This window comes from Moschus berezovskii, chromosome X (assembly GCF_049115385.1).
Source record: "Moschus berezovskii isolate FMDL1 chromosome X, NW_MosBer_1.0, whole genome shotgun sequence".
Classification (NCBI taxonomy): domain Eukaryota; kingdom Metazoa; phylum Chordata; class Mammalia; order Artiodactyla; family Moschidae; genus Moschus; species Moschus berezovskii.
Window position 1 is genome coordinate 63,042,552 of NC_142488.1, and position 26,307 is coordinate 63,068,858.

A 26,307-nucleotide genomic window follows, 5' to 3' on the forward strand; every position below is an offset into this window, starting at 1 on the left:
CTGAGGAGCCTGGTGGGCTACAGCCCATGGGGTTGCAAAGAGTCCAACACAACTGAGCGACTTCACTTTCACTTTCAAAGTCCTTATAGATCTTTATGCATTTATATGGAAAGATAGCTAAAGTATTTTTAAAATGAGAAAGCCATGGCTCAGAAAAATATATGTAGCTTAATCCTTCATGTATAAAAAGGTAGAAACTTTTTCTTTGACCAGGACAGTATAAATATAGAAAATAGAAGTGCAAGAATGCAGTCGTAATTGTAACCACTGAGATGAACGGGAGAGACTTTTCTCTTTTTACTCCTGGGTATTTTTGTTTTCTGTAAGCAGGAAAAATGCCTTTTTCATGGTTAGGTATTAATTCATTTTTCATTATAGAGGTGTTGCCTGCGTGCCAAGTTCCTTTAGTCGTGTCCGATGCTTTTCGACCCTGTGGCCCATAGCCCACCAGGCTCTTCTGTCCATGGGATTCTCTAGGCAAGAATACTGGAGTGGGTTTGCATGCCTTCCTCCAGGGGATCTTTCTGACCCAGGGATTGAAGCCCAGTCTCTTGTGTCTCCTGCATTGGCAGGTGGTTTCTTTACCATTAGCGCCACCTGGGAAGCCCAATAGAGGTATTATTTATTCTCAAAAAAGTTTGGTAATCATTGGTATTGATATGTCCACTATGGTAGCCACTAGCCTTGTGTGACTACTTGAATTTTAGCTAATTAAAATGAAGTGGAAAAATAATAAAATGAAGTGGAAATAACAATTCAGTTCCTCACCCGAACTCCTCCTATTTCAAGTTCTCAGTGGCCACATATGGCCAGTAGGTACACCCATATTGAACAGAGCAGAAATAGAACACTTCTGTCATTGCAGAAGGTTCTAGACAATGCAGATTTAGATCACTGTGTCCCCACATAAGGTGGCGCCAGTGGGAACACCCTGAAACCCTGAGTGTGAGTTAGTGGTAATTAACTACAAAGACCTATCAGGTGAGCAGTTGTAGTCCTTGATTAGCCCCAGGGCTGCTGCTGCTAAGTCATTTCAGTCGTGTCCGTCTCTGTGAGACCCCATAGACGGCAGCCCACCAGGCTCCCCCATCCCTGGGATTCTCCAGGCAAGAACACTGGAGTGGGTTGCCATTTCCTTCTCCAATGCATGAAAGTGAAAAGTGAAAGTGAAGTTGCTCAGTCGTGTCCGACTCCTAGTGACCCCATGGACTGCAGCCTACCAGGCTCCTCCGTCCATGTGATTTTCCAGGCAAGAGTACTGGAGTGGGTTGCCATTGCCTTCTCCGAACCCCAGGGCTAGCTAGGTATTATTGAAAAATGAAGGTGATTACCTAATTGGCATCCTTTGGAATACAGAAATCAGCCTGATCTGGAGGCCTAAAATGTATCCATGGCAATGATGACACCTGTTGATTCTCTCTGTAAAGCACGGGAACAATAATGATGTTTGGACTGCTGGGTTCTCTGGTTACCATGGAAATAAGAGTGCTGGTTACAATTCTGTGTAATTACGCAGACTCTTAAGTATCGATCTCCCCTCCTCTCCTCCATCCCTTTCTTTAACCGTAACCATAGTGATGACTGTTTCAGCTGGGTTTCATGAGTCCACCTGGCAGCAGGAGAAGCAACTAGAAAATCTGATTAAGAAGTGTCAGAGTGTAAGTCTTAACGAGGAAGTGTGAAAAAAGAAACATGGCGGGGCATTTTTTTCAGTAGAAAAAAGCTAGATCTACTATACTGAATACAATGACATTGTTACTCTAGCTGTTTGCACAGGCGCAGTGCAGGAATTCTCAGAGCACGCCTACGCGCACATTATCTCCCCTTCTCTTTCCCTCTCTTTCCACTTTCCTCTCTCTCTCCCTTTTCCCCCCTCTCCTCTGCCCCTCCCATCACTTGGTTTTTCGGTCTTTCCATTACTTAGTTGACGTCTCTCCTTCCGACCCTCCACTCCCTACCCGTTTATCCCCCTCCCCCCTTCCTTTTCCGCCTCTAGCGGACGCAACTTGCGCAAGCGCACTCGGTACAAAGCCTCGCTCTTTGTCCCCATCTGTCGTTCACAAGAACTCCAGTCTTTCACATTCAGTAGCCAATAAGATCGAAGAAATGGTGGAAAACCGATTCCGCCTCTGGAGATAAATGTTGATTGGCATGTCAGATAACCAATAGGGAACGCCACTTTGTACCCCTTGGGAGGCACCGATCTCCGCCGTCTCGTTTCCGGCGGTCGCGCGCTCTTTTCTCGGGACGGTAAAGGCCGTGTAGCGTCGCCGTTACTCTGAGGAGAAAACAGTCGGTAGAGGGTGAGTATGGGGTCGACTTAGTTCTTGTTCGAGAGAAGAGTAGGATTTCTAGCGACAATCGGTGAAGGAAGAGATGAGGGCGAGGCTGGGTTTGCAGGAAGCTGGGCCGTTCGTTCTGCGGCCCCTTGAGGCCTTGTCTCGGCGGCCACACGGTCTCCTCATCCCACCCGCGGGGGCCCCTCGCTCTCCCTTGGTCTCGGCTTCTGCTTTAACCTGGTTCCCGTTTCCCTTCCCTTGTCGTTTTTTTGTGCAACACATCTTGGAAGCTGAACCTTGTCAGTAAGTTCCCCGATCGTTGAGCCGCCCTGGGCCTGAGGGTGTGGGGTCTATTATCCGAGAGCCCTGAAGTCGCGGCTGCAGGAGGAGGCGCTTTGTCGGGCGCTCCTCCTCTCGACCTCGTGAGGCCGTTAGTTCCGGAGGAGAAAGGGGGCCCCCTCCTCTACCCCAGCGATGCTTCTTTGTCAAAACTCTCAGGCTGGGAAGTTCATCTGCTAGTCCAACCCTTGCTGTTTTCCTAGGCAGATATCTGAAGACTTTTTTTTGTCCTGCTAACTATCTGCTCGACCTATTTATGACATCACTTTTTTAAAAAATGAAAATTATGGATTTCCTATCGGGTATTTTACCTTTGGAAAAACTATTGTCGTAAGCTGCCGCTTTGTGTTCTTAACAGAAGTCGAGGTTAAGGAGGACTGGTAGGCACTTTGTTATCTTCAGTCAAAGTTGAGGTGGGTGTAGGGATAGGGTTGTCAGAGAAAATACAGGACACCCCGTTAGATTTTAATTTCACGTAAACAACAAATTCTTTAGTATACGTGGAATGGGACACTAAAAATCATTTATTTTTCAAAGTCTGAAATTGAGATTTAACTGTAATGTGTTTTTATTTGCTACATCTGGCCACTCTAATGGGGGGGGGGCGTCCTGGCTAGATTTATATTGTGTCTTTGTCCATGTTCCTTGTTACTAAATGAAAGGTCCTAAGAGATTCTTAGAAAAAGACCTTACCTTGCCAGTGCCTCCTGCAGCTTTCAGGCTGGTCCACATCCAGGTAGCCATCTCCATCTGGTAGCTTTTTACTAGATTTTTCCCCCACACAGTTTCCACTTAAAACTTGATCCTTTTCCTGAAAATTAAGGGGACATTTTATTTAGGTTTCAGATATGTGGTGTAGTGTTTGGTCTTAAACAACATTTGTGCAGTTGTGTTGCAAATAGCCCCAGTTTTTCTAACAGCAATATGTATTTGCCCCTAAGAAAGTCCATCAGGGTTAGTCTTTGGGGCAAATAAGTAGACATAAATCCATACTGTTGATCTTTATGATTTATTCCCTTCTCAGAGACCCCAGTGGCTAGGGACAGTGAATTTATTACCCAGATATCTGCACATATTTCCAAATTATGTTGATGGTCATCATCAGAAGTACATTACAGGGACAAATGCTTACTGAATACTTGCTACTTTGTGGGTACTGTTTTAAGTGATTTATGCAGTATTATTTTGTGTTCACTGTTGAATGCCTTCTTGGGAAATAAACTGAAGGGAAAGAGTATAAAGATTGGCATTATGGAGACATTTACTCGACACAAAGGTAGGCAGTTTGGTTGTAAAAATAATTTTTGCTAGAATCCAGAAGAGCAAGGGAAGAATGTAATTGATGACATTTGTCTAAACTGGAGTACTGCATATGTAGAAATAGGGGTGGTGATTGCCAGCAGGAACAAGTAGCTGTTATGTCCATTATCTGGTTTGGTCAAAATAACCAGCCCTGTGAGATAGATGTTACCCCCATCTTACAGGTGAGGAAACTAAGACTCAGAGGTTAGGTGACATTTTAGTGTTTTGAATTCTCAAGTCTAAAATCAAGGTGACTTCGATTACTCAGTTTGTACCATAGCAATGAGCATGAGCTTTAGAGTTCAACAGACAGACCTGAGTTCTACTCCATGCTTCATCACATTTGTGTGACGTTGGATGTGCATCAGTTTTCTTATTCAGAAGATAATTGTGAGTATTAAATGAGATAATATAGTCTTAGCACAGTGCCTGACATTCAGTGATCAGTAAATATCTGGTATTAACATCTTAACTACCACATTGCACTTTCTAAAATAAAAAATAACTTCCATTGAAGTAATTCTAAGTAGTTTAAAACATCCCTATGATCAAAGAGGAAATTTCTACTAAGAAAGTGTAAAATGGCCTTTTTGAATGGAGTGGTGAGGTGTGGTTTGATGTAAATACAGAGTTTTTAATATTTCAGTTTTGCGTGGATCTCTGTAAGGGTTTCTATTAACATATAACATTGTGGGTTCCTGAATGGGATGCAAGGTATGGAGGCTGGGGCCACTGACTCTTAAATTAAAGGCTGGAGATTAAAAAAGAGAGAGAGAGAGACTCTTTGGATTCTAGCCAGAGGTAAGAAGAAATAGTTGGAGTAATGGCTGTGAAAATAATTCAAGATTCTGCTATAGGCTTTTGGGATCAGGGGAACAGGGGTGTTTAATATGTAGTGTATCTTATTTTTAAAAACATTCTCTTTTTTTTTAAGGTATCAAATTTGCTCTGAAACTGCTGCACTTACAGTATTTAAAGTTGTTATAAACTTTAAACTATGTGGCATGAGTCACAAAGGCGTTTAATAAGAATTTATCCTACGGAGATATTTATTGCAGCATTATAATAGGAAAAAGCTGAAAACAGCCTAAATGTCTCATAGGGAGTAGTTTAGTAAATTAGTGTACATCCAACTAGACTTTATGTAACCATTAAAAATTATAATTAAGTTGACACTAGAAATGAGAAAGGGTGAATATAAAACAGTGCACTTATGGTTGCAGTTTTGAAATGACAGTGTATGTTTTTAAAGGTAAAGAAGCGAAAATGGAAATTGTGGGAGGAATATCTGCTCATGGAGGTGCCCTAAGACTTAGCTGAGAGCATTGGTTTATAATAGTGACAAATTATAAATAACCTAAGTGCCCTGGTACTATGAGGATTTGGTTGACAGCAGAATACAGAGTCCATTAACAATAAATGTAGAAGATTTAGAGACATGGAGTATACCATTTAGAGTACATACAAATATGTAAATCAGCTACTGAAACGGTATATCAAAATGTCAACAGTGACTTTTTCAGTGGTCAGTCTTTGGGTTTTTGTTTTATTAAGTTTTCTATGTTAAAGAGGTAGTTTGTACTTTATTAATGAAGAACAAAAGACCGATGATATAAATCAGAGAATTCAAGTTTTTGACTTGAATGTCAGATTTCTAGTGAGGCTAAACTCACAACTCTATTTAAAATTGCAAATCTTCCCCTTCCACTCCCTGTCCACTTTCCCCTCCACTCAACTTTTATTTTCTCCTAGCACTAAACCTCTTAAGTACTATATAACTTAATTATTATGTATATTTTCTTTCACTGGAAGATTATCACTGCTGAAAGCAAGACTGTTCATTGATTCATCCCAGGCACCTAGAATAGTGTCTAGCAAATAAGCATTTGGTGAATATTTGTTGAATTAATGTAAAAAATTAGTAAAAAAGAAAAAGTCATTTTTATCATTTTGTTACCAGAAAGCCAGTTACAGTGAATATTTCATGGATGTAGTTTTAAATCTTAAAATTATATTCTCAGAATAAATTATTAGAAGTAGAATTCCTGAGTTAAGGAATATGAACATCTTGATACCTCTTTACCTGTTGTCTTAACAACTTTATACAGAACTTAGTTTTGTTTTGGTAGGATATGATATAAAAAATGTATCAGTGTTAAAGTTTTATACACATAAGTGTCTTGTATATTCCTCATCCATAACCAACAGTTACCAAGCCTTTGTCACGTTTTTTAAATCTGAGGAATATAATTTATTTTAAGGGAATCTTATGATGTTAATAATACAGTTTTCAGGGAAAAGATCATTTTCTGCATCTTTCAGTTAAATCTGACTGGAGGGTCTTGTGCTTAGGGTAAAAGATTCAGGATTGATTTTTGTCCTTTAATTTACTGGAAAACTGCCTTTGGATAAGGGAGATGGTCCTCAGCTGATCCATTAGGAAATTTCCATCTTAAAACCGTCAACTTTTGTATTCAGCCTGGATTATACCAGGAATTTTCATTTTAATCTTATGAGTTTTTTGGCCATGCCATGTGGCTTACAGGATCTCAATTCCCCAGTCAGGGATTGAAGCCCAGCAACAACAGTGGCTTGGAATCCTAACCTCTAGGCAACCAGGGAACTCCCTTATGTTGATTTTTAAATGACAAAATTTAAGATTTTATGATTGTATATGTTTGTATTTGATGCTTTTATTACTTTGATAATCATTTATTATGATTTATAACGATGTTTAATAATAACTATATGCTAGTACAAAACTAGTGTTTTCATATATTTATTCATCTTCATAGCTACCTTGAGAGGTAGGTGTTTTTATTATCCCTTTTATAACAACTTAAGAAACTGGTTCAAGAGTAATTTACTAGTAAGTGTTAGGACCATGTTTCAAATGTAAGTATGTCTAAGTCTATACAGCCCATACTTTTCCTGCTGTTCATTCCACAGTATCAACTGTAGGTTAGGGCTGCAAGGTACCAGAGAAGAACAAGTCCTTACTAGTCCTCGAGATAACGAGAATCTATTTCAATCATTGTATTTTTAAAGTGTGCTTTAATATTATGATAGGGCCATTTTTTAGGGAGTAGATTATTTTGGGAAAGTCACTTCAATGCATATAGTTATTGAACTGGAAGTTTCCTCAAGTCATTCTATTGCAAGCTGTTCTTATTTAGTACTTGTCTAGTTTCTGTGTGCAATATAGCTGCTAGTGCTGGTGGTTTTAGATGCTTGAATTGTACTCCTTCACCATACCTGTTTGAAATAGTACCATACATGATTAATTGACATGTAAGTCACCAGGAAATAAGTGACTGAATATGTTCTTAGCACTGAATGTGTCTGACATTCCAGTTTATTTTTAGGGTATAAAGATGCAAAGCAATAAGACTTTTAACTTGGAGAAACAAAACCACACTCCAAGGAAGCATCATCAACATCACCATCAGCAGCATCACCAGCAGCAGCAGCAGCAGCCACCGCCTCCACCAATGCCTGCAAATGGGCAGCAAGCCAGCAGCCAGAGTAAGTACATGCTAGGTAATGAAGTAGAAATATGTTCTCTCTTGGGAATAGTTTCTTGATTTTTAGATTAGACTCTTGGGATTATAAAGGAATGGGCTTTTGTGGCACACCTTTGTTGTTCTTTTCCCTATTTATCTCAATACTTAGGATAGAAAAAGGCTGATTCTCTGAAATAAGGAGCATATATGTAGGATAACAGTTGAATACAGGTTGCTTCGCTGCATTGGTACATCGTTTTGCTAAACATATGGCTGCATGTTTTACCTGGGAGCTTGGTTCTTACTGTGGTAATCATCGTATGACTAGTAGGTAGAGAAAATATAAAGAAGGTTTTTAAGACTTAATGGAGAAGAAATCTGATATTGAGTATTATACTTTTAGCCTGGGGCCTCTGTCTCCCTAGTTTTAATCAGAGTAAAAGATCTTAAAAGATATGTTCCCATCCATTCAGCTAACTTTGAGCACCTCTTGTATGCGTCTAAAACTGCAAACAACCTCATCTTCCTAATTTCCAAAAATTCCTACAAAGAGTTCTCTTTCCTAACTCATTTCATTACATTACCGCAAGCCTGAAAGAATGGAACTGTTAAGGTTGTGAAGATTGGTTTGGGATTGGGAAATGGGGCAGGTTTTTTTTGTTTTTGTTTTTTTTTTTTTGGTAAAAATGTAAAAATCCAATCACTTCTGACATCGAACTCCTTGACTTGCTTGGTTTTCTCTTTGACGGTAGCTCTTGTATTGTCTGTCTCTGAGTTCATCTAGGTTGGCTCCTGGACCATAGTAGAGCTGTTGAGAAGTCCGTGCTCCCTCCCTCCACCCCCCAGATCTCTGCATACTGCTTTCACATTCTAAGTGCAATTTACTGATAAGTGGTTAGTGGATAGATTCCATTGGGAAATGGTGTTGACTTCTCTACAGCAATTACATTTCTTATCTAGCGGCAGGTGTAACTCTTTGAGGATATGACTGTAAATCTCTCCCCAATCTTTTAAGTGACTGTGTTTCTTCTCTCAGATGAAGGCTTGACTATTGACCTGAAGAATTTCAGGAAACCAGGAGAGAAGACCTTCACCCAGCGTAGCCGGCTCTTTGTGGGCAATCTTCCTCCTGACATCACTGAGGAGGAAATGAGGAAACTGTTTGAGAAATATGGGAAGGCAGGCGAAGTCTTCATTCATAAGGACAAGGGCTTTGGCTTTATCCGCTTGGTAAGCAGCTAAGGACCTTTTAGAGCAAAAGGTGGTAAAGCTGGGAAATGATGGATGTGGAAAATTAAGCAGTAGAAATAATTCTCAGATGATGTTTGTAAAAGCTTATAGTTGGTAGAACAGGACAAAATGGCAGATTTTATTTTAATTTTTCCTGATAGGTTTTTGTTTCAAGACAACATAGGTTTATTTGCCTAGGACTCTGGGGCTTAAGTATGCCCTTTGGAACTTTTTTTTAATTGGGAGATTTCAAGCATATAGAAGTGGAGAGAATAGTTAAGATTTTTTCCTGAAAAAATGGGAAAAGACTTAGTAATGATCAAGATTTATATAATTTATTTCCAAAGCCCTTATGCATGTATTATCTCACTTAAGAGTCTTCAAAACCTTGAGGGGACAGTTTTATATCTATTTTTTTTGTATCTACTTTGAAAGAAAAATTTTAGTGCTAAAATCCACATAATGTAACATTTATCGTAACCATTTTTAAGTGTAGATGTCTGATTTGATTTAGGAAATGTGTTTAAGTGTGTGGGGGAAACCTTTTTGGGCATTACCTGTCTCCATAAATGAGGAATATTAATGTGCTGGTAAGATCACTGGATGTTATGGTCAGAACCAGTCTTCATTCCAGATCTACCACTAACTCAAAACTATATGGGCAAGTCATTTTTTCTGGGGCTTAGGTTCCTCTTTAAGAATGTGGAGGGGAGGGTCCCATCAAGGTCTGTGGTTCTAAAGAGGCCTCTTGGAGGGTGTAGTGATTCTGATTACTCTGGTACATAGCTAGCTAAAACTAAAGTAATTCTGACTTCTGTATTGTAAGGGTAGGTTTTATGCTGGTCATTGTTGTCCAGATTTAACATTTAAGAGAACAGCTTGTGATACTGATGACCATGTAAGTGATATTAACTCTCAAATTTCCCATTGATTTATTACAAGACCATCAGAGCAATTAGGTTAACCGAAGAATTATCTGAAACACATGAATCCGTTCTTCCAATTCCACCCTTTTTTTTGGGGGGGTGGTTTGCTTGTTGCCAAGGGTTTTGGGTTGTTTTTTTTTTTTTTCTTTTGAGACATTGAGGTATTGAGCTATGGTACTTTAGATTCTTGATGGCTGTGTAGGTGGTCATTGTTCAACTATTGAGTTATTCTGACTTTTCTCTCCTTCCTAGGAAACACGAACCCTAGCGGAGATTGCCAAAGTAGAACTGGACAACATGCCACTCCGTGGAAAGCAGTTGCGTGTGCGCTTTGCCTGCCATAGTGCATCCCTTACAGTCCGAAACCTTCCTCAGTATGTGTCCAATGAACTGCTGGAGGAAGCCTTTTCTGTGTTCGGCCAGGTGGAGAGGGCTGTAGTCATTGTGGATGATCGAGGCAGGCCCTCAGGAAAAGGCATTGTTGAATTCTCAGGGAAGCCAGCTGCTCGGAAAGCTCTGGACAGATGCAGTGAAGGCTCCTTCCTGCTAACCACGTGAGTGAGGGGTCATTTTCAGAAACATACCTTAAATGCTACTTCCTTCTGTGGTCTGGGGGTTAGCCTCTAAGAACCATGTTCTTGTGTTCATTTAGAAGACTTTAGATACAATCCAGTCTCTGGTAGGGTTTTCAGTATAATCTTAAAGTAATGGAAATGGTATGAGGATTAAAAGATAAACGTTTTCAGTAAGTTGTCATTTAGTCAGTGTTAAATCTCCCCTTACTTTGAAGTTTTAGAACTCATAAATTGTTTTGTGCATACAACATCTCTCTTAGTATTTATTCCAAGTCATTATTTTGAGTTCTGAGTTTTGCTTGCTCAGTTGTATCTGACATTTTTGTGAACTCATAGACTGTAGCCCACCAGGCTCCTCTGTCCATGTAATTTCCCAGGCGAGAATACTGGAGTGGGTTGCTGTTTGCTTTCCAGGGGATCTTCCCGACCCAGGGCTCAAGCCTATGGCCTCTGCAGCATCTCCTGCATGGCAGGTGAATGATGGCTGCAATGGGGCAGCCCTGCGCTTAAGTACTGTACCTACTTAAAGGCTATGTTCAGATATCTGAACCCTGACCCCATCCTGTCAACCCTAGATTCCACATAGTTCCGTTTAAAGGACTTGGTTACTTGGGACTAGGTGTAAAAGCACCTGCAGAAGTACATTTAATTGTTTAGTGCTGACCCTTAATTAGTTCATTGTGCCTCTGACTCATGTAGAGAGGGAAGCCTAATGAAGGTTATAATTTGACTGAGTGTTTTTCTTTCTCCCAGATTTCCTCGACCTGTGACTGTGGAGCCCATGGACCAGTTAGATGATGAAGAGGGACTCCCAGAGAAGCTGGTTATAAAGAACCAGCAATTTCACAAGTATGTGATCCTGACAGATACCCTGTTAGTAGTTTGCCTATTTATTCTTAAGGAAGCTTGTAATGGGCTGTGTAAAAGAGGCAAGTCTTTGCTGTATGTATTCAGTGGCAGCCATTGTCTTGGCCCTTGGGAGGAATGTAGTATTTAGTTGGGAGAATCTTGGACAGTTTTAGTAACCCAGAAACCTTGTCAACAGAGAGAGAGAACAGCCACCCAGATTTGCACAGCCTGGCTCCTTTGAGTATGAGTATGCCATGCGCTGGAAGGCACTTATTGAGATGGAAAAGCAGCAGCAGGACCAAGTGGACCGAAACATCAAGGAAGCTCGTGAGAAGCTGGAGATGGAGATGGAGGCTGCTCGCCATGAGCACCAGGTCATGCTAATGAGGCAGGGTGAGTATCTACCTAAGTCTTAAAACTAGAAGAAGCACAAGATAACTTTTTTTTCAGGAATTTCTTTGTATCAATCAGTAGAGAAATGCCTAAACTTCAACTTTTATTCTCTGAAATATTTTGTTGATCTTGGTAGGCAAATGAGCTTGGAGATGTGGCAGAGGATACTGGATTCTGTGGAGAAGGAAATAGTAGATTTGACTTCATTTTTGGAATCTGGATACCTCAGATAGCCACTCAGGGATTAAATATCCCCTTTGCTTTCTGGATCTTTATCTGTGGAAAATTAATGGGCCTATCTGAGGAGGGTGAAGAATACTCTGAATCAGTCTGTTGTTTTTCTAGATTTGATGAGGCGTCAAGAAGAACTTCGGAGGATGGAAGAGCTGCACAATCAAGAAGTGCAAAAACGAAAGCAGCTGGAGCTCAGGTAATTTTTTTTTCTTCCAACCCTTTTTCTCCGACAACTCTGAAAGGTAATGTCTCACTCCTGCTTCTTACCACCATGCTACCTCATGCATTTGTAACTATGTTGGCAAATATTTCCTGGCTGCTTCTCAAGTTCTCCCTTTGGGTAGATGTTTTGACTTCCCATGGTTCTGTGAATTCTTGGGACTGCACTAAAGAGGAAAGCAGCTGAGTGACTGGTCTCATGAGGCTGGCTCCTTTGGGAAAGAACTTTTTCCCCTAAAGGACACATCTGGGTTGTTTTAGGGCTGGGCCAACTTAATAGTTTCCTGGAGAGCTAAGGTAGTTTTCAGTGGGCTCTTGGATCTCCTTGGCTGAGTCCCCTATTAAGATAGATAATCTGTTCAAGTTCTGGAATGCCTGTGCTTAAATATCTTGGTGACTCGTGTAGGCAGGAGGAGGAGCGCAGGCGCCGTGAGGAAGAGATGCGGCGGCAGCAAGAAGAAATGATGCGACGGCAGCAGGAAGGATTCAAGGGAACCTTCCCCGATGCGGTATATCTCTCATGTGCCCATGATAACGACAAACTCACCACTAGGATTAGAAAATACAATAGGCTATGACCAGTTTTTCCATTCTGTGACACTTCTTTTAGAAAGAAGCAGTCATAGGAAGGAAAGGTAAGGTTTGAAGAGGAGCTCTTTTTGCCTCACAGGCAATTTAGGATGAAAACCTGGGGCCAGTGTATGCTGTTTAATCTCAGTGACTGTAGGATCAGATAGATTTAGTCCTGTAGCAGCCTTGCCTGGTCTTCTGATGTCCTCAGCAGTTGTTGTACAGTTGGAGCCCTGAAAGAAATCATGTGTCTCTCCTTTCATCTCTCAGTTTGTTCCTAATAGGAAATTCTGACTTGTGTCCTAGTAGCTCTAAACTTGAATTCATTGTACAACTACAGTGAGTTAGTTCAAGGAGCTGTTGCAGATGTTCTTTAGTATGTGGTCCTTAGTGGATTGTGGTAGAATGAATGCAGTGCTGTCTTGGACTGTCTTGAGTGTTTTTTGTTTTTCAGAGAGAGCAAGAGATAAGGATGGGTCAGATGGCTATGGGAGGTAAGAACTTAGGAGATTAATGGTACAGATTTCTTTTTTTGTCTCATCTCTGGTGAACTATCTAGCTCCTCCTACCTAGTCCAAATTTAAGGGGCTTGACATTTCTGGAAGCAAATTTTGGTGGGAGGGTAACATATCTTAGCCCAGAAGTCTTGAATTGTTTCCTTTGGCATAGATAAAGAATGTCAATGTCTGTCTCCTCTACTGATCACTACTCTGCTTTAGGTGCTATGGGCATAAACAACAGAGGCGCCATGCCCCCTGCTCCTGTGCCAGCTGGTACCCCAGCTCCTCCAGGACCAGCCACTATGATGCCAGATGGAACCTTGGGATTGGTAAACTGCAGAGCTTTATAGTAGCTAAATGGTGATAGGAGAAAGGACTTTGCCTTCATGGTCCTTGGGCCTGTTACAATTCTGCTATAGATTAAATAGTTTTTAGGATCACTGTTATCTATAAAATGTTAACCTCAAACTCTTTGAGTCTTGTGCAAACCCAGTCTTAAATTATATTTTATCCTCTGACTGGCTAGTTTTGACTGACATTTTTTGCTACCCTGGGAAATAGGTTCCTTTTTGGAGGGAAGGCAACAAAGGTTAGGCATTATATAAAATACATGTGAGTCCAAAAGCTTTATGGCTCATGCAATCCTGAGGTGGTTTACTTGTAGTGTCAAAATGTTTACTTTGAATAGGGTTAAATTTGCTGAAGAGTGATGGCCTGCCCTTGTCCATATACCTAGTTCAGGAAAAAGGACTTGGCTAACATTTATCCAGCCCAGGAATTTAGTATGTAATATTGCTTAGTCTGTAGGAATCAGGATAAAAAGTTAAAGAAGATGGTTGGGTGGAACTGTCAACAACTTCCTTTTTAGGGTTATCCACTATAGTTCTAAACAGGCTTAATCTCCCCTACCATCAGGAACCTTGAATGTTGAGTGGAAATGGCTTCCAGGGGAGGGACTATGGATGGGTGGGAATCTAGGGCACAGGTTCTATTATAACGTCGTTCTCTTTCTCTTTTAAGACCCCACCAACAACTGAACGCTTTGGCCAAGCTGCTACAATGGAAGGAATTGGGGCAATTGGTGGAACCCCTCCTGCATTCAACCGTGCAGCTCCTGGAGCTGAATTTGCTCCAAACAAGCGTCGCCGATACTAATAAAATTGCAGTGTCTAGTTTCCCAAAACCCTTAAAAGAAGGACCCTTTTTGGACTAGCCGAATTCTACTCTGGAAAAGTGTTAGGGATTCCTCCCAATAGTTTAGGTCTTCCCTGCCTGTAGTACTCTAAGGGAGTATGTTGGAGGCAGAGGGTAAGGGAGGGGTGATATTTAACAAATCAGTTCTATGTGGTATATCCTTTCACTAATCAGTTCTGTGTGGTGCATTCCTAAAATCTCATGTGATTGTTGAGAGCCTGCGAGGGCCGGGAAGCCATGGCAAAATGGATTCAGTTAGAGCCCCCATTAATCTTAATCATTCCACTCTTTGTCCACCCTGTTCTATTTGCTTTCTTGTTCTTAACACTCCCCCCACCCCGGAGATCCTGCCACATTTATCACAAAAACTAAACATCCCCCAATGACCTTGGCCCCACTATTCCATTCACTCCCAGGTGGGAATTCAGGCACATGTCCACAGAGGTCACAAACAACATACATACGGTTCTGTTATGTCCCATATATTACCCTTTCATGTCCCAAGGAAGACATTTTCTCTTAGAGATTTTCATTTAGTGTATCTTTAAAAAATCTTGTGTTAAACTTTCCTCCATCTTTTTCTTGGGTAAGGACAACCCAGAAATGGCCCTTTTGTGTCTGTGATGTTGCCATTCACAGCTTTTCTTGATAGGCCTAGTACAATCTTGAGAACAGGGTTGCTGTATGCTGAATGTCAGACAGTAGCTCTTAGCTTTGCCTATCTTAGGTAGTTATGCTGTGCATTTTTTATTGGTGTACCATGTTTGATTTGTCCCTAATAACTTTCAAGTTTTTCTGAGAAATGAAGTAATGCAACATCAACTTATTAAAATACATTTTAAGCCTTTTAATTTTCTGTGCTGTTTTTGAAGGGGGGAGGAAGGGAAGTTCTGTCTTTGGTGAGTGCAAGGTTATAAGAATAATCCTTTATGACCTTTTGCTTAAAGTATTAATCATCAATGCAACATGGGGAAGTTAGATGTATACTGTGGTCAAAGTGGTTGAAGATCCAGTGCTATTGGTGGTACACAGAAGTAATGAGTGAGGAAAGCTGCTGCTTTGAAAGAGGAAGAAAATGGGCTGGAGGAATTGGGGTACTTTCACCAAACTGGGAGGGGGCTTAAAATTGGTTATTTCTTTCTGAGCAGGTGCTGGTATGTAAGAGGCTTGAAATTGGCATGATAAATCTAAAACAAGTCTCAGCAGTGGTTAGCTGACCTCACCCAGGTTCCAAGCCCTATTCTGCCTGATACTTTTTTCTTAAGCCTCAGAGCTGAAATGTTCCTGAGTTCTTTCCTATTGGCTGGGAAGACCAATTGAAGTTCCCTTGCCCATGTTAGGAGGTGTACGCCTCCTGAACTAAAGATAGAAACAGCTGCCCCTTCCAGGCAGCTAAAAGCCTCTGGACTAAGAGGTGTTCCCCACTCGGCAGCCAGACTCCTTGAAATACCCTTTTAGTAATTCTACCAACGCCTTCATGTCTCTACTCTGCCATAACAAAGGCTGTGGGCAGCATTTTGACCCCCAAACCAACCTTCCTGGTGAGTAATCCTGACCTTGCCAGGAGCTCTGTGGGTGCTAAGGGAGTTGTCAGCTGTAAGCAGTCTGTTAAAGGAACAGAAATTTAATGTGTACCTGCCTTAGTTTAATTGGTCTGGGTGTTCTTCAGTATTTACTGATAAATTTTTTTTTATACCATATGGAAATATTGTAAGCATATAAACCTGGAAAAGTAAGAATTCCTTTCCTTCCTTTATCTCGTTACTGGTATCCACAGATTCCTGTTGCCATCACCCTGGGGTCCCAATCTTCCATGATGCGCTTAAGGTGAGGAATAGGCAAGGGGGGAATAGCAAGAGCATTTTGCAAAAGAAATACAGCCAGGAATCTAAGCTGAGGTGGGTCTCTTGTTATCAGGGTTGGTCCTGCTGCCGGAAGCGAACTGTAGATTTCTCTGAGTTCCTAAACATCAAGGTAAATTCTTTACTTTTGGGTATTCTGCCCCCAGTAGAAAGATTCTGTCCCTAATCTTCTTTCCCCATCTATACTAGGGCTGTACTGTGGGACCACACTGTTCTGAGAAGCTCCCTGAGGTCACTCAACCTGAGGGCCCTGGTACAAGCAGTTCACTTCAGGAGCAAAGACCTCCGAATGTGATTCCAAAGTCAGCAGAGACTTTGCGTCGGGAGAGGCCCAAGTAAAGGAGGTCCCTGGGTTTTTCGTACATTCATGGAGTTTCCTAGGAGTGATTAATGGGTCATTGAGGTTTGGGAGCTAGAGACTAGAGATATGAGGAGACCCAAGTGTCAGGGCATGGTGTATGTTTTGTGCCTTAGGGGAAATTTGTGTCCAGAAATAATGTCCTTTGCTCTTAAGATGGTATGGGGTGATGGGGTAGGTATTTTGAATCAACAGAGTAGGTAGCCTCTCACAAATACATACTTAGTTATAATACAAGGGTGATTGTTGAATGAATTGGGTTTTTTTCTTTTTGGAAAAGAGTTTTAAAATATGTTTTATATATTAAGAATGTAGTAGTATTGCAAGCCAGGAGGCTGCTGAGAAGAATAAATCAATTTTGTGGAAATAATATGAGCAACAGAAGAAAGTCTACAGTTAATTAGATGAAGAAAAGGGAATGATGCAATTGTATAGAAAAATATGGATTTAGAGCAGTTGAGTAGATTGGCAAGAGAAGCCCTGGGGAATTCCCCAGGGTTCAAGGATTTGGCATATCCACAGAGAAGAAAATTGGCAATGGGATTGCTATCCATCTTCTCTAACTCTGCCCTACTTTCACCAGACTTATTCAATTCCAATACCATTGGTGGGAAGGTTGGCACTGTTGGTCACAGTTGGTGGGTCAGGACTAAATCACCCCACCCATACCCCCTAGGTCAGAGTTGCCTCCAAAGTTGCTTCCGCTAAATATATCCCAAGCCCTGGAAATGGCACTGGAACAGAAGGAATTAGACCAAGAACCTGGAGCAGGTGAGTGGGTCCTTAGTAGGACAGGTTTCACAGGCTGGAATTTAGTGAAAGTGGCAGGTGGGTGGAAGAAATGACAGGAAGAAGTTCCTGACTCTTGTTTTCTTTGCCCAGGAGTTGACAGTAGCCTGATCCGGATTGGGGCCAGCTGCCAGAACCCAGGATGTGATGCTGTGAGTGAGAGTTTGTGGAGGACTCAAGCGTGTGTTTGAGAGACGTGATGCCTGAGGGATGGCTGGGTATAGATGTGAGGCTGCATACATTTTTATTCATTCTGATCTGATTCTTTTCCTGATTCTCCTTTTGTCTGTCTTAGGTATACCAAGGCCTAGAGAGTGATGCTACTCCATGTACCTACCACCCTGGAGCACCTCAATTCCATGAGGGGTGATGGAGGGGACTGGGTGGGCTGTGAGACAGGTTTTTCCCAATGTTGACCTTAAGATGGAGTGCTTGTGGGAAGCGGAAAGGAGATTAAGTGAATTTTATTCCTACCTCAGGGTGAAATCTTGGAGCTGTTGTGGCATCCAAACCCTGGATTTTGGGGCATTTCTGGCACAGCCAGGATGCAGAGTTGGTAGACATGATTGGGGGAAGCAGGTAAGTCCCGACTTTACTGAACTCTTGATTAGAACCCAGTTCCCAAATAATTTCTCCTCCTTGTACCTCATGGCCAAGCTCTGTATCTTCTCCCTTTTGCATGGACCAAATAAGATTTCTGCTCCCAGTGGTGTTGCAATATGAGGTCGTGTTAATCTTTCTGACACTCTCTATTTCTTCTCCACATACACCATGAGAATGCCCCTTGGGATAAGAGTTCATTCTTACCATCCACATTTCACATCTTCTTTTTAGCTGCCAGCATCTTGCCGTCATGATTGGCATCAGACAGATTCCTTAGTAGTGGTGACTATATATGGCCAGATTCCACTTCCTGCATTCAACTGGGTGAAGGCCAGTCAAACTGAGGTGAGGAATGTCTGATACTGGATGGGAGGCCAGCGAATTGGGTGATATTACCATCTTACAGGCTGAGTCATCGTACGCAGTTAATATGTAGGCCCTATAGTCCTCTGGTAGAGCTGTAGGTCAGGGTTTATCTGATTGGCCTGTGGATGTAGGAAATACACCACTGACCTGCTTCTGTGTCATAATAACGTGTTTTGACCTTCTGGGATTGTTCCTACCCCTCTAATTCTTTCCTCTCAGCTTCATGTCCACATTGTCTTTGATGGTAACCGTGTGTTCCAAGCACAGATGAAGCTCTGGGGGGTAAGTGAAGAGAAAGGGGCACAAGAGGGGGAGGCAGATGGGGTAAAAAGAAGGGCCGGACTGGAATGAATAGAGGGTGTCTTGAGGGACGAAGTTGTAGTGGGAAAGTGGAGGTTTTCTCTTCATTTGCTTTGATATTCTCTCTCTCTCTCCCTCTTCTCCCTATTTTCTCCCCTTCCCTCCAACTCCCCTTTCTTTCCTCTTTCTCTCTCTCCCTTACTTATTCCTTCCCTATATTTTCCCCCATCTTTCATTTTTTATTTTTCTCCCTGTCATTCATCACCACCCTGCCCTGACCCCAATCCCTTTGGTTTCCTCATTTTCTCTTCTGTGTTCCTCTATCTTTCCCTCCTCCTCAGGTCATAGACGTGGAGCAGAGCTCTGTTTCCTTGATGCCATCTCGGGTTGAAATTTCCCTGGTCAAGGCTGACCCAGGATCCTGGGCCCAGCTGGAGCACCCCGATGCACTGGCTGAGAAGGCTAAGGCAGAGGTTGGGTTAGAGATGAATGAGGAAGAGTCTGAGGATTCAGATGATGACTTGAGCTGGACAGAGGAGGAGAAAGAGGAGGAAGCAATGGGGGAATAGTGACACCAGACAGTCAAGTGTCTTGATAGGATCTCAGTGACTCCCTTAGGATTTCAAAGACCAGGATATGGTTGGACATGGAGTGTCACTGAGCAACAGGAGGCAGAAGGAGGGGAGAACAAAAGTGTCCAAACCATGCTGTTTTTTCCCTTAAATAAATCTTGTATTCTGCAGTTTCACATAGTGTCGTTCTCTCACCTCACTATCTAAGATTGCATTCATTCCCTCCAGCTTCTGTGTGTGTAACACACATCTGTGAATACAAGCACATGCAATCAATTCTTCACAACCACCAAGTATTTACTGAGTACTTACTGCGTGCCCAGTTACATGTTAGGTGGTTTAGAGGTATCTGAGAAGCAGTAGACTTATTCATTTCTCTTAGGAAAATTGTAGTGTGGTTGACAAGTCAAGGCTAATCTACATGAGATAATAACAAACATTATCAAGTGGTTTAACTGAGTGCTAAATTGTGCAGTACAATTTTAAAAGCTATAGGAGTTGAGAGAATGGAGTGATTAATGTGGACTGTAGTAGAAAGGGAAAACACCATGGAACAAGTACATTTTTTACAGCTTTAATTAAATATAGTACACATCCTATACAATTTACCCAAGTGTAAGTGTAAAATTCAGGGTTTTTTTTTTAAGTATACTTAGAGTTGTGCAGCCACAATCAATTTTATTTTTATTTTTTGGCCACACTGCAGCATGTGGGATCTTAGTTCCCCAAACCAGAGATCGAACCCATGCCCCTGCAGTAGAGCACAGAGTGTTAACCACTGGACCACCAGGGAAGTCTCAACCACAATCAATTTTAAAAGTTTTTGCCATTCCCAAAAGAAACCCTATACCCATTAGCAGTCACTGCCAATTTCCCCCCAAACTGATAGCCCTAGGCAACCACTGATCTACTTTCTGCCTCTATGGATTTACCTATTCTGGGTATTTCATACAATATGTGGTTTTTTGTGACAGACTTCTTTCACTTAGGATAATGTTTTCAAGGTTCATCCATGTTCATCAACATGATACTCATCCGACATCTGTACTTTGTTCCTTTTAATGACCAAATGATATTTCACTGTGTGGATATAACACTTGTTTATCTCTTTATCACTTGAGGTATATTTGGGTTTTTTCTACTTTTTGGCTATTATGAGTAACGCTCCTGTAATAATGCTCCCATGAGCATTCATGTTCAAGTTTTTATGTGGACCTATGTTTTCATTTCTCTTAGATATATACCAAGTATAATTGGACTGTAATTTCTGGGTCAAATGATAACTTTTAACCTTTTTAGGAATTGCCAGACTGTTTTCCAAAGCGGCTGTACCATTTTTCATTCCCATCAGCTGTGTATGAGGGTTCCAGTTCTCTACATCCTAGATAGCACTTGTTCCGTTCTGTTCCGTTCCGTCGCTCAGTCGTGTCCGACTCTTTGCAACCCCGTGGACTGTAGCCTACCAGGCTTCTCCGTCCATGGGATTCTCCAGGCAAGAATACCGGAGTGGGTTACCGTTTCCTTACTTGTCTTTTATTTAAATTCTAGCCATCCTAGTGGGTGTGAAGTGGAATCTCATTGTGGTTTTAATTTGCTTTTTTCCTGATGGCTAATGATGCTGAGCATCTTTACATGTGCTTGTTGACCATTTTTGTATCTAATTTGGAGAAATGTCTAAACCAAACCTTTGCCCATTTGTTAATAGGGTTGTTTGTCCTTTTAGTGAGGTTTTTAAAAAATATGTTCTAGAGACAAATCTCTTGTCAGAAACATTTATAAATATTTTCTCCCATTCCCTGTGTTGTCTTTCTACTTCCTTGGTGTCTTTTGATACGCAAAAGTTGTAAATTCTTAGGAATTCTAATTTATCCATCTTTCCTTTGATTGCTTATGCTTTTGATGTCATATCCTAGAAACCATTGCCTAATACATGGTCATGAAAATTCATTCCTGTGTTTTCTAAGAGTTTTATAATTTCAGCTCTTTCATTTTGATCTTTGATTCATCTTTTTAAAAACACTTATTTATTTGGCTGCACTTGGGATCTTCATTGCATTATGTGGGATCTTCCATTGTAGCACACAGACTCTGGTTATGGCGCGTGGACTCCAGAGCACAGGGACTTCAGTAGTTGTGGCACATGGGCTTAGTTGCTCCATGCCATGTGGGATCTTAATTCCCCCACTAGGGATCAAACCTGCGTCCCTTGCATTGCCAGGTGAATTGTTAAAAGTTTTTGTATGTGGTATGAGGTAGGGGTCCAACTTTATATTTTTGCTTATAGCTGTCCAGTTGTCCCAGCACTGTTCATGGGAAAGACTATTCTGTCCCCACTGAATTGTCCTGGCACCCTAGTTGAAAATCAATTAACCATAAATGTGAGGGTTAAGAAATATATTTTGAGTGGAAATTTGAAGAATAAGAAATTTGAATAGCTATGGAAGAGTAGGGAGAGCCAGGCTTGGGTAGGAAGGTGTTCTATTTTACTTTTTATGTTTTATTATAAATTCCAAAAGCAGTACATTGTCATTATAAAAGACAATGCAGAAATGTGTAGAGTAAGAAGTAAGAACTCCTCTTTGGATTCTCTCCAAACTTAGTCCTTTTGCTGTGTGTAACCACTGCTAACATACCAGAGGATTTTTTTTTTCTTTTGGCCACTTGGCATGCAGGATCTTAGTTCCTTGACCAGGGATCTAACCTGTGCCCCCTGGAGTGAAACCATGGTGCCCTAACCATTGGACCACCAGGTAATTCCCTCAGAAGGTTTAAATGAGGGAACAAAAGAGTCAAGTGAAGTGTGGCTAGATTGGGAAGAGCCTAAAATTCTATATCAAGGATTTTGAATATGATTTTAAAAGTTAAAAAGGCATTATAGGCATTTTCTTTTAACAAAATTTTCTTCTATTTATTTGGTTGCACTGGGTCCTTGTTGCCATATGCAGGATTTCTCTAGCTGCTGCGTGCAGGATTTTTCTAGTTGCAGTGAGTGGGGGCTGCTCTTTGTTGCAGTGCGCCAGCTTCTTGTTGTGGCGGCTTCTCTTGTTGTGGAGCACGGGCCCTAGGTGCGCATGGGCTCAGTTGCTGTGGTCGCAGTCTTAGTTGCCCCGTAGCATGTGAAATCTTACTGGACCAGGGCTCAAACCTGTGTCCCCTGCACTGGCAGGGGGATGTTTATCCACTGTACCACCAGGGAAGTTCAGCCTTTTATTTTTAAATGTAGATTTTAATTTTTTTGGCTGCACCTCACGGCTTGTGGGATCTTAGTTCCATGACCAGGGATTGAACCCAGAACCATGGCAGTGAAAGCACTAATCACTGGACCATCAGGGAATTCCCTTAAATGTAGATCTTAATTAGAGGAGTGATATCTCTTTTTTTGAGTCTCTCTTAAATCAGATTTACTCCCTCAACAGCGTGGCCAAGAATCTGGGATTTCAGATTCTTAGAAACATCAAACTAGGAAGCTTACCAAACCTCAGGTGATCTCAAGTATTTTTCATAGCACCCTTTTATCTCAGTTCAGATTCAAGGAACATAAGGTTTCATTAGTAGCTAGGAGTAAGATGGGGGTGGGAGAATGGACATGGGCAGCAAAGATGAGGGACTGCAGCATAGCGTGGCTGAGGATTTGGAAACTGAGGCAAGATTAGGGGATGTTAGAGAATGCATCAGGAAAGTTTCCTCTACCTTGCAGGAAAGTTTGAGCAGAGATAAAGGGGATTCCTGGACCTCCAGGATATTCAATATTTCTGGCTTAGCTCTCTGCTCTCATTCAAGTGCAAATAAAGTTTTCCCCTTGAACTGAGCCCTCCAGATCCTTTCTAACTAGGTGGCATGCGGGATCTTAGTTATCCAACCATGGATTAAACCTGCGCCCCCTGCTATGGAAACTTGGAGTCTTAACCACTCAACCACCAGGGAAGTCTAGAAGTTTACTTTTAAAAAAAAATTCCTTTAAAATAATTTTATTTATTTTTGTCTATGCTGGGTCTTTGTTGCTGTTCATGGGCTTTCTCTAGTTGTGGCAAGTGGAGGTTACTCTTCATTGCAGTGTGTGGGCTTCTCATTGAGGTGGCTTCTTTTGTTGTTGTATAGGCTCTAGGCACATGGACTTCAGTAGTTGCAGCACGTGGCCTCAGTAGCTGTGGCTCACGGGCTGTAGAACTCAGGCTCAGTGTTTGTGGTACACAGGCTTAGTTGCTCTAAGGCATGTAGAATCTTCCTGGAGCAGGGATCGAACCCTGCATTGGCAGGCAAATTTTGATCCACTTGTGCCACCAGGGAAATCCCAGAATTTTGTTGTTCAGTTGCTGTCGTGTCCTACTTTTTGTGATCCTATGGACTGCAGCACGCCAGGCTTCCCTGTCCTTCACTATTTCCCGGAGTTTGCTCAAACTCATGTCCATTGAGTCTGTGATGCTATCTAATCATCTTATCTCCCGGCAATCTTGATTCCACCTTGTGATTCATCCAGCCTGGCATTTTGAATACTCTGCATGTAAGTTAAATACTCTGCATTTCAGTACTCTGCATGTAAGTTAAATAGAGTGACAGTATACAGCCTTGTCATATTACTTTCTCAGTTTTGAACCAGTCAGTTGTTCCATGTCCAATTCTAACTGTTGCTTCTTGACCCATGTATAAGTTTCTCAGGAGACAGGTTGAGTGGTCTAGTATTACCATGTAAGGATTTTCCATGGTTTGTTGTGATCCACACAGTCAAAGGCTTTGGCATAGTCAATGAAGCAGAAGTAGATGTTTTTCTGGAATTCTCTTGCTTTCTCTGTGATCCAGCAAATGCTGGCAATTTGATCTCTGGATCCTCTGCCTTTTCTAAGTCCAGCTTGAACATCTGGAAGTTCTTGGTTCATGTACTGCTAAAGCCTAGCTTGAAGGATTTTGAGCATCACCTTCCTAGCATGCAAAAATGAGCTCAAAAGTTTACTATTTTTTTCAAAGTAGGAACACTTTATTATTATTATTTATTTATTTTGGTTGCACTGGATCTTTGTTTCTGTGAATGGACTTTCTCTAGATTGCAGCAAGCAGGAACTACTCTTTATTGCAGTGCTTGGGCTTCTCATTGTGGTGGCTTCTTTTGTTGTGAAGCACAGGCTCTAGAAGGTGCAGGCTTCAGTAGTTGTGGCTCGTGGGCTCAGAAGTTGTGGTGTACAGGCTTAGTTGCTCTGCAGCATGTGGAATCTTCTTGGAGCAGGGATCAAAGACATGTCCTCTGTATCAGCATATGGATTCTTATCCACTGAGCCACCAGGGAAGTCCAAAAGTTTACTTTTAATGTCGTTTTTCTGTGGGTGAAACATCAGAAGGGGCTTTAGAGGATGTATTTTTTTTAAATTTAGAGATGTAAAATATATATAGAAGAGTGTATAAAGTACACTAATCTTAAATGTACAACTTTTTTCTATCTTATCAAAATCAGGGGACCAGCAACTACTCAGAATTCCTGGAGAGGATGGAGGTGAGGAATCAAAAATTTCAAGTAACCCTTGTATATAAACTTGATATATAAAGCTTAAAATTTGCAGCATTAATAAAGTAGTATACTAGATCCTTTTACATATCCCAAAACCCAAAATATGAGTTTCAAGCAGGTGTATAACATTATTAACCAACACTACAACAATAACCATAGCTACCATTTCTGACACAAACTAACTTGCCAACCATTATACTAAGTGCTTTGCATGTATTATCTCATTTAATCATCTACTTCCCACCATCACATCTACATATTTATTCATAATAGCACAAATACTCTCCCTACCTCCTTTTATAGTTCTCATTTCTTTCCACTGTGCTTTGTATCATATTCCCTCACACCTCTCCGGAAACCTTACAGCATTAATTATCCTCTCTCTCCCCTGTTTGTTCAGCCTTTCCCTCTCTTTGGATATTTTCGTTGACATTTAAACATGTGCAAGTCTCCCCAGTCTTACGAAAACAATTTCCCTTGATTTCATATTCCTCTCCAGCTACTATTAATTCCTTTCTCTCCTTTGTAACCAGACTTCTTAAAATAACTACTCTTTTTCCATTTCCTTTTTCCTAGTCCATTCACAACACACTTCAATATGTTTTCTAACTCCCTCAATCTGGGGTGATAATGTTACCATTGACCAGGCCACCAAGTCACTAAATCCAATGGATACTTTAGTCCCCATCTTATGTGAAATCTCAAGCAAAATTTGACATTAATGATGGTTTCTTTCTTGAAGTACACTTCATACATTGGTTTCTATGACTCGTCACTCCTCTTGGTTGTCTTCCTACTTCTCTGGCCATTTCTTTCAGTCTCTTTTACAGGCTCCTCCTCTTCTTACTGGCCATTCAATGATGAAGTTCCTCAGGACTCAGTCCTGGGCTCGGTCTCTTCGTTGTTGTTGTTCAGTTGCTAAGTTGTGTCCAACTCTTTGTGACCCCATGGACTATAAAACGCCAGGCTTCACTGTTCTCCACTATCTCCCGGAGTTTGTTCAAATTCATCTCCACTGAGTTGGTGATGCTATCTAACCATCTCAACTTCTGCTTCCCCTTTCTCCTTTTGCCTTGAATCTTTTCCAGCATCAGGATATTTTCCAATGAGTTGGCTCTTTGCATCAGGTGGTCAGAGTTTTGGAGCTTTAGCATCAGTCCTTCCAATGAATATTCAGGACTGATTTCCTTTAGAATTGACTGATTTGTTCTCCTTGCAGCCCAAGGGACTCTCAAGAGTCTTCTCCAGCAGCACTATTCAAAAGCAATCAGTTCTTTGGCGCTCAGCCTTCTTTATGTTCCAACTCCCACATCTGTATAAGACTACTGGAAAAGCCATGACTTTGACTATATGAATCCTTGCCCTAAAGAGATGTCTCTTCTTTTTAATATGCTATCTAGGTCTCTTCATATATTGATATATATATAACTCTCTTCTCGACACTCTCAATTATGCCCATGACTTCAAATACCACCCACATGCAAATGACTCATGCATTTTTCTCTCTAGGCCATATCTTTCCTTTGAGATCTAGATCTGTGTATTATAATAATAATAGCTAATGCAAATTTAGATCAGTATCTGACATATAGTAAGTACCTATTATTAGTACCACTACTATTCTTCCTTTTCACCAAAAGCTTTCACCTTGGCCTATTGGGAAAGTCGAGGTGTTTCTTTTTTTTTTCCCTTGGAGAAGAGGGACACATTTCCAATATCCTATTTTATAATGTTTCGGTAAGAAAATAGGATTCTTTTAGTTGCACCTTGTGACTTGTAGGATCTTAGTTCTCCAACCAGGGATTGAACCTGGACTCCAAAGCATGGACTACCAGGGAATTCCCAGA

The 26,307-nt window shown here is 41.3% G+C and overlaps 2 protein-coding genes across 8 annotated transcripts in view; both read left to right on the forward strand.

The window, feature by feature from the left end:
• Positions 1-2,158: 2,158 nt before the first annotated feature.
• Positions 2,159-14,964, forward strand: NONO (non-POU domain containing octamer binding). Of its 2 annotated transcripts, none has more exons than XM_055437881.2 (11): positions 2,159-2,303; positions 7,286-7,445; positions 8,460-8,653; positions 9,832-10,133; positions 10,908-11,003; positions 11,200-11,396; positions 11,742-11,826; positions 12,256-12,358; positions 12,874-12,913; positions 13,139-13,248; positions 13,940-14,964. In XM_055437881.2, exons 2-11 carry the CDS (start codon positions 7,295-7,297, stop codon positions 14,072-14,074), a joined length of 1,413 nt encoding a protein of 470 aa, XP_055293856.1. In that variant the 5' UTR covers positions 2,159-2,303; positions 7,286-7,294; the 3' UTR covers positions 14,075-14,964. The 2 variants fall into 2 exon arrangements, with proteins under 2 accessions (XP_055293856.1, XP_055293857.1); XM_055437882.2 differs by having other exon boundaries at positions 2,174-2,303; positions 7,275-7,445.
• A 128-nt stretch (positions 14,965-15,092) lies between these two features.
• The window catches only part of ITGB1BP2 (integrin subunit beta 1 binding protein 2), a 45,108-nt gene continuing 33,893 nt past the window's right edge, over positions 15,093-26,307 (forward strand). For 2 of the 6 annotated variants that reach the window (XR_016036951.1, XR_016036952.1), the window contains exons 1-11: positions 15,093-15,654; positions 15,891-15,940; positions 16,031-16,087; positions 16,165-16,310; positions 17,010-17,104; positions 17,216-17,274; positions 17,418-17,488; positions 17,602-17,701; positions 17,957-18,070; positions 18,311-18,373; positions 24,407-24,445. Coding sequence is in view for 2 of the 6 variants with exons in the window: in XM_055437883.2 (XP_055293858.1) it covers positions 15,591-15,654; positions 15,891-15,940; positions 16,031-16,087; positions 16,165-16,310; positions 17,010-17,104; positions 17,216-17,274; positions 17,418-17,488; positions 17,602-17,701; positions 17,957-18,070; positions 18,311-18,373; positions 18,733-18,960 (1,047 nt within the window). In the remaining 4 variants the exon portion in view is untranslated. The other 4 variants (XM_055437883.2, XR_008687444.2, XR_008687443.2 and 1 more) reach the window with 4 other exon arrangements.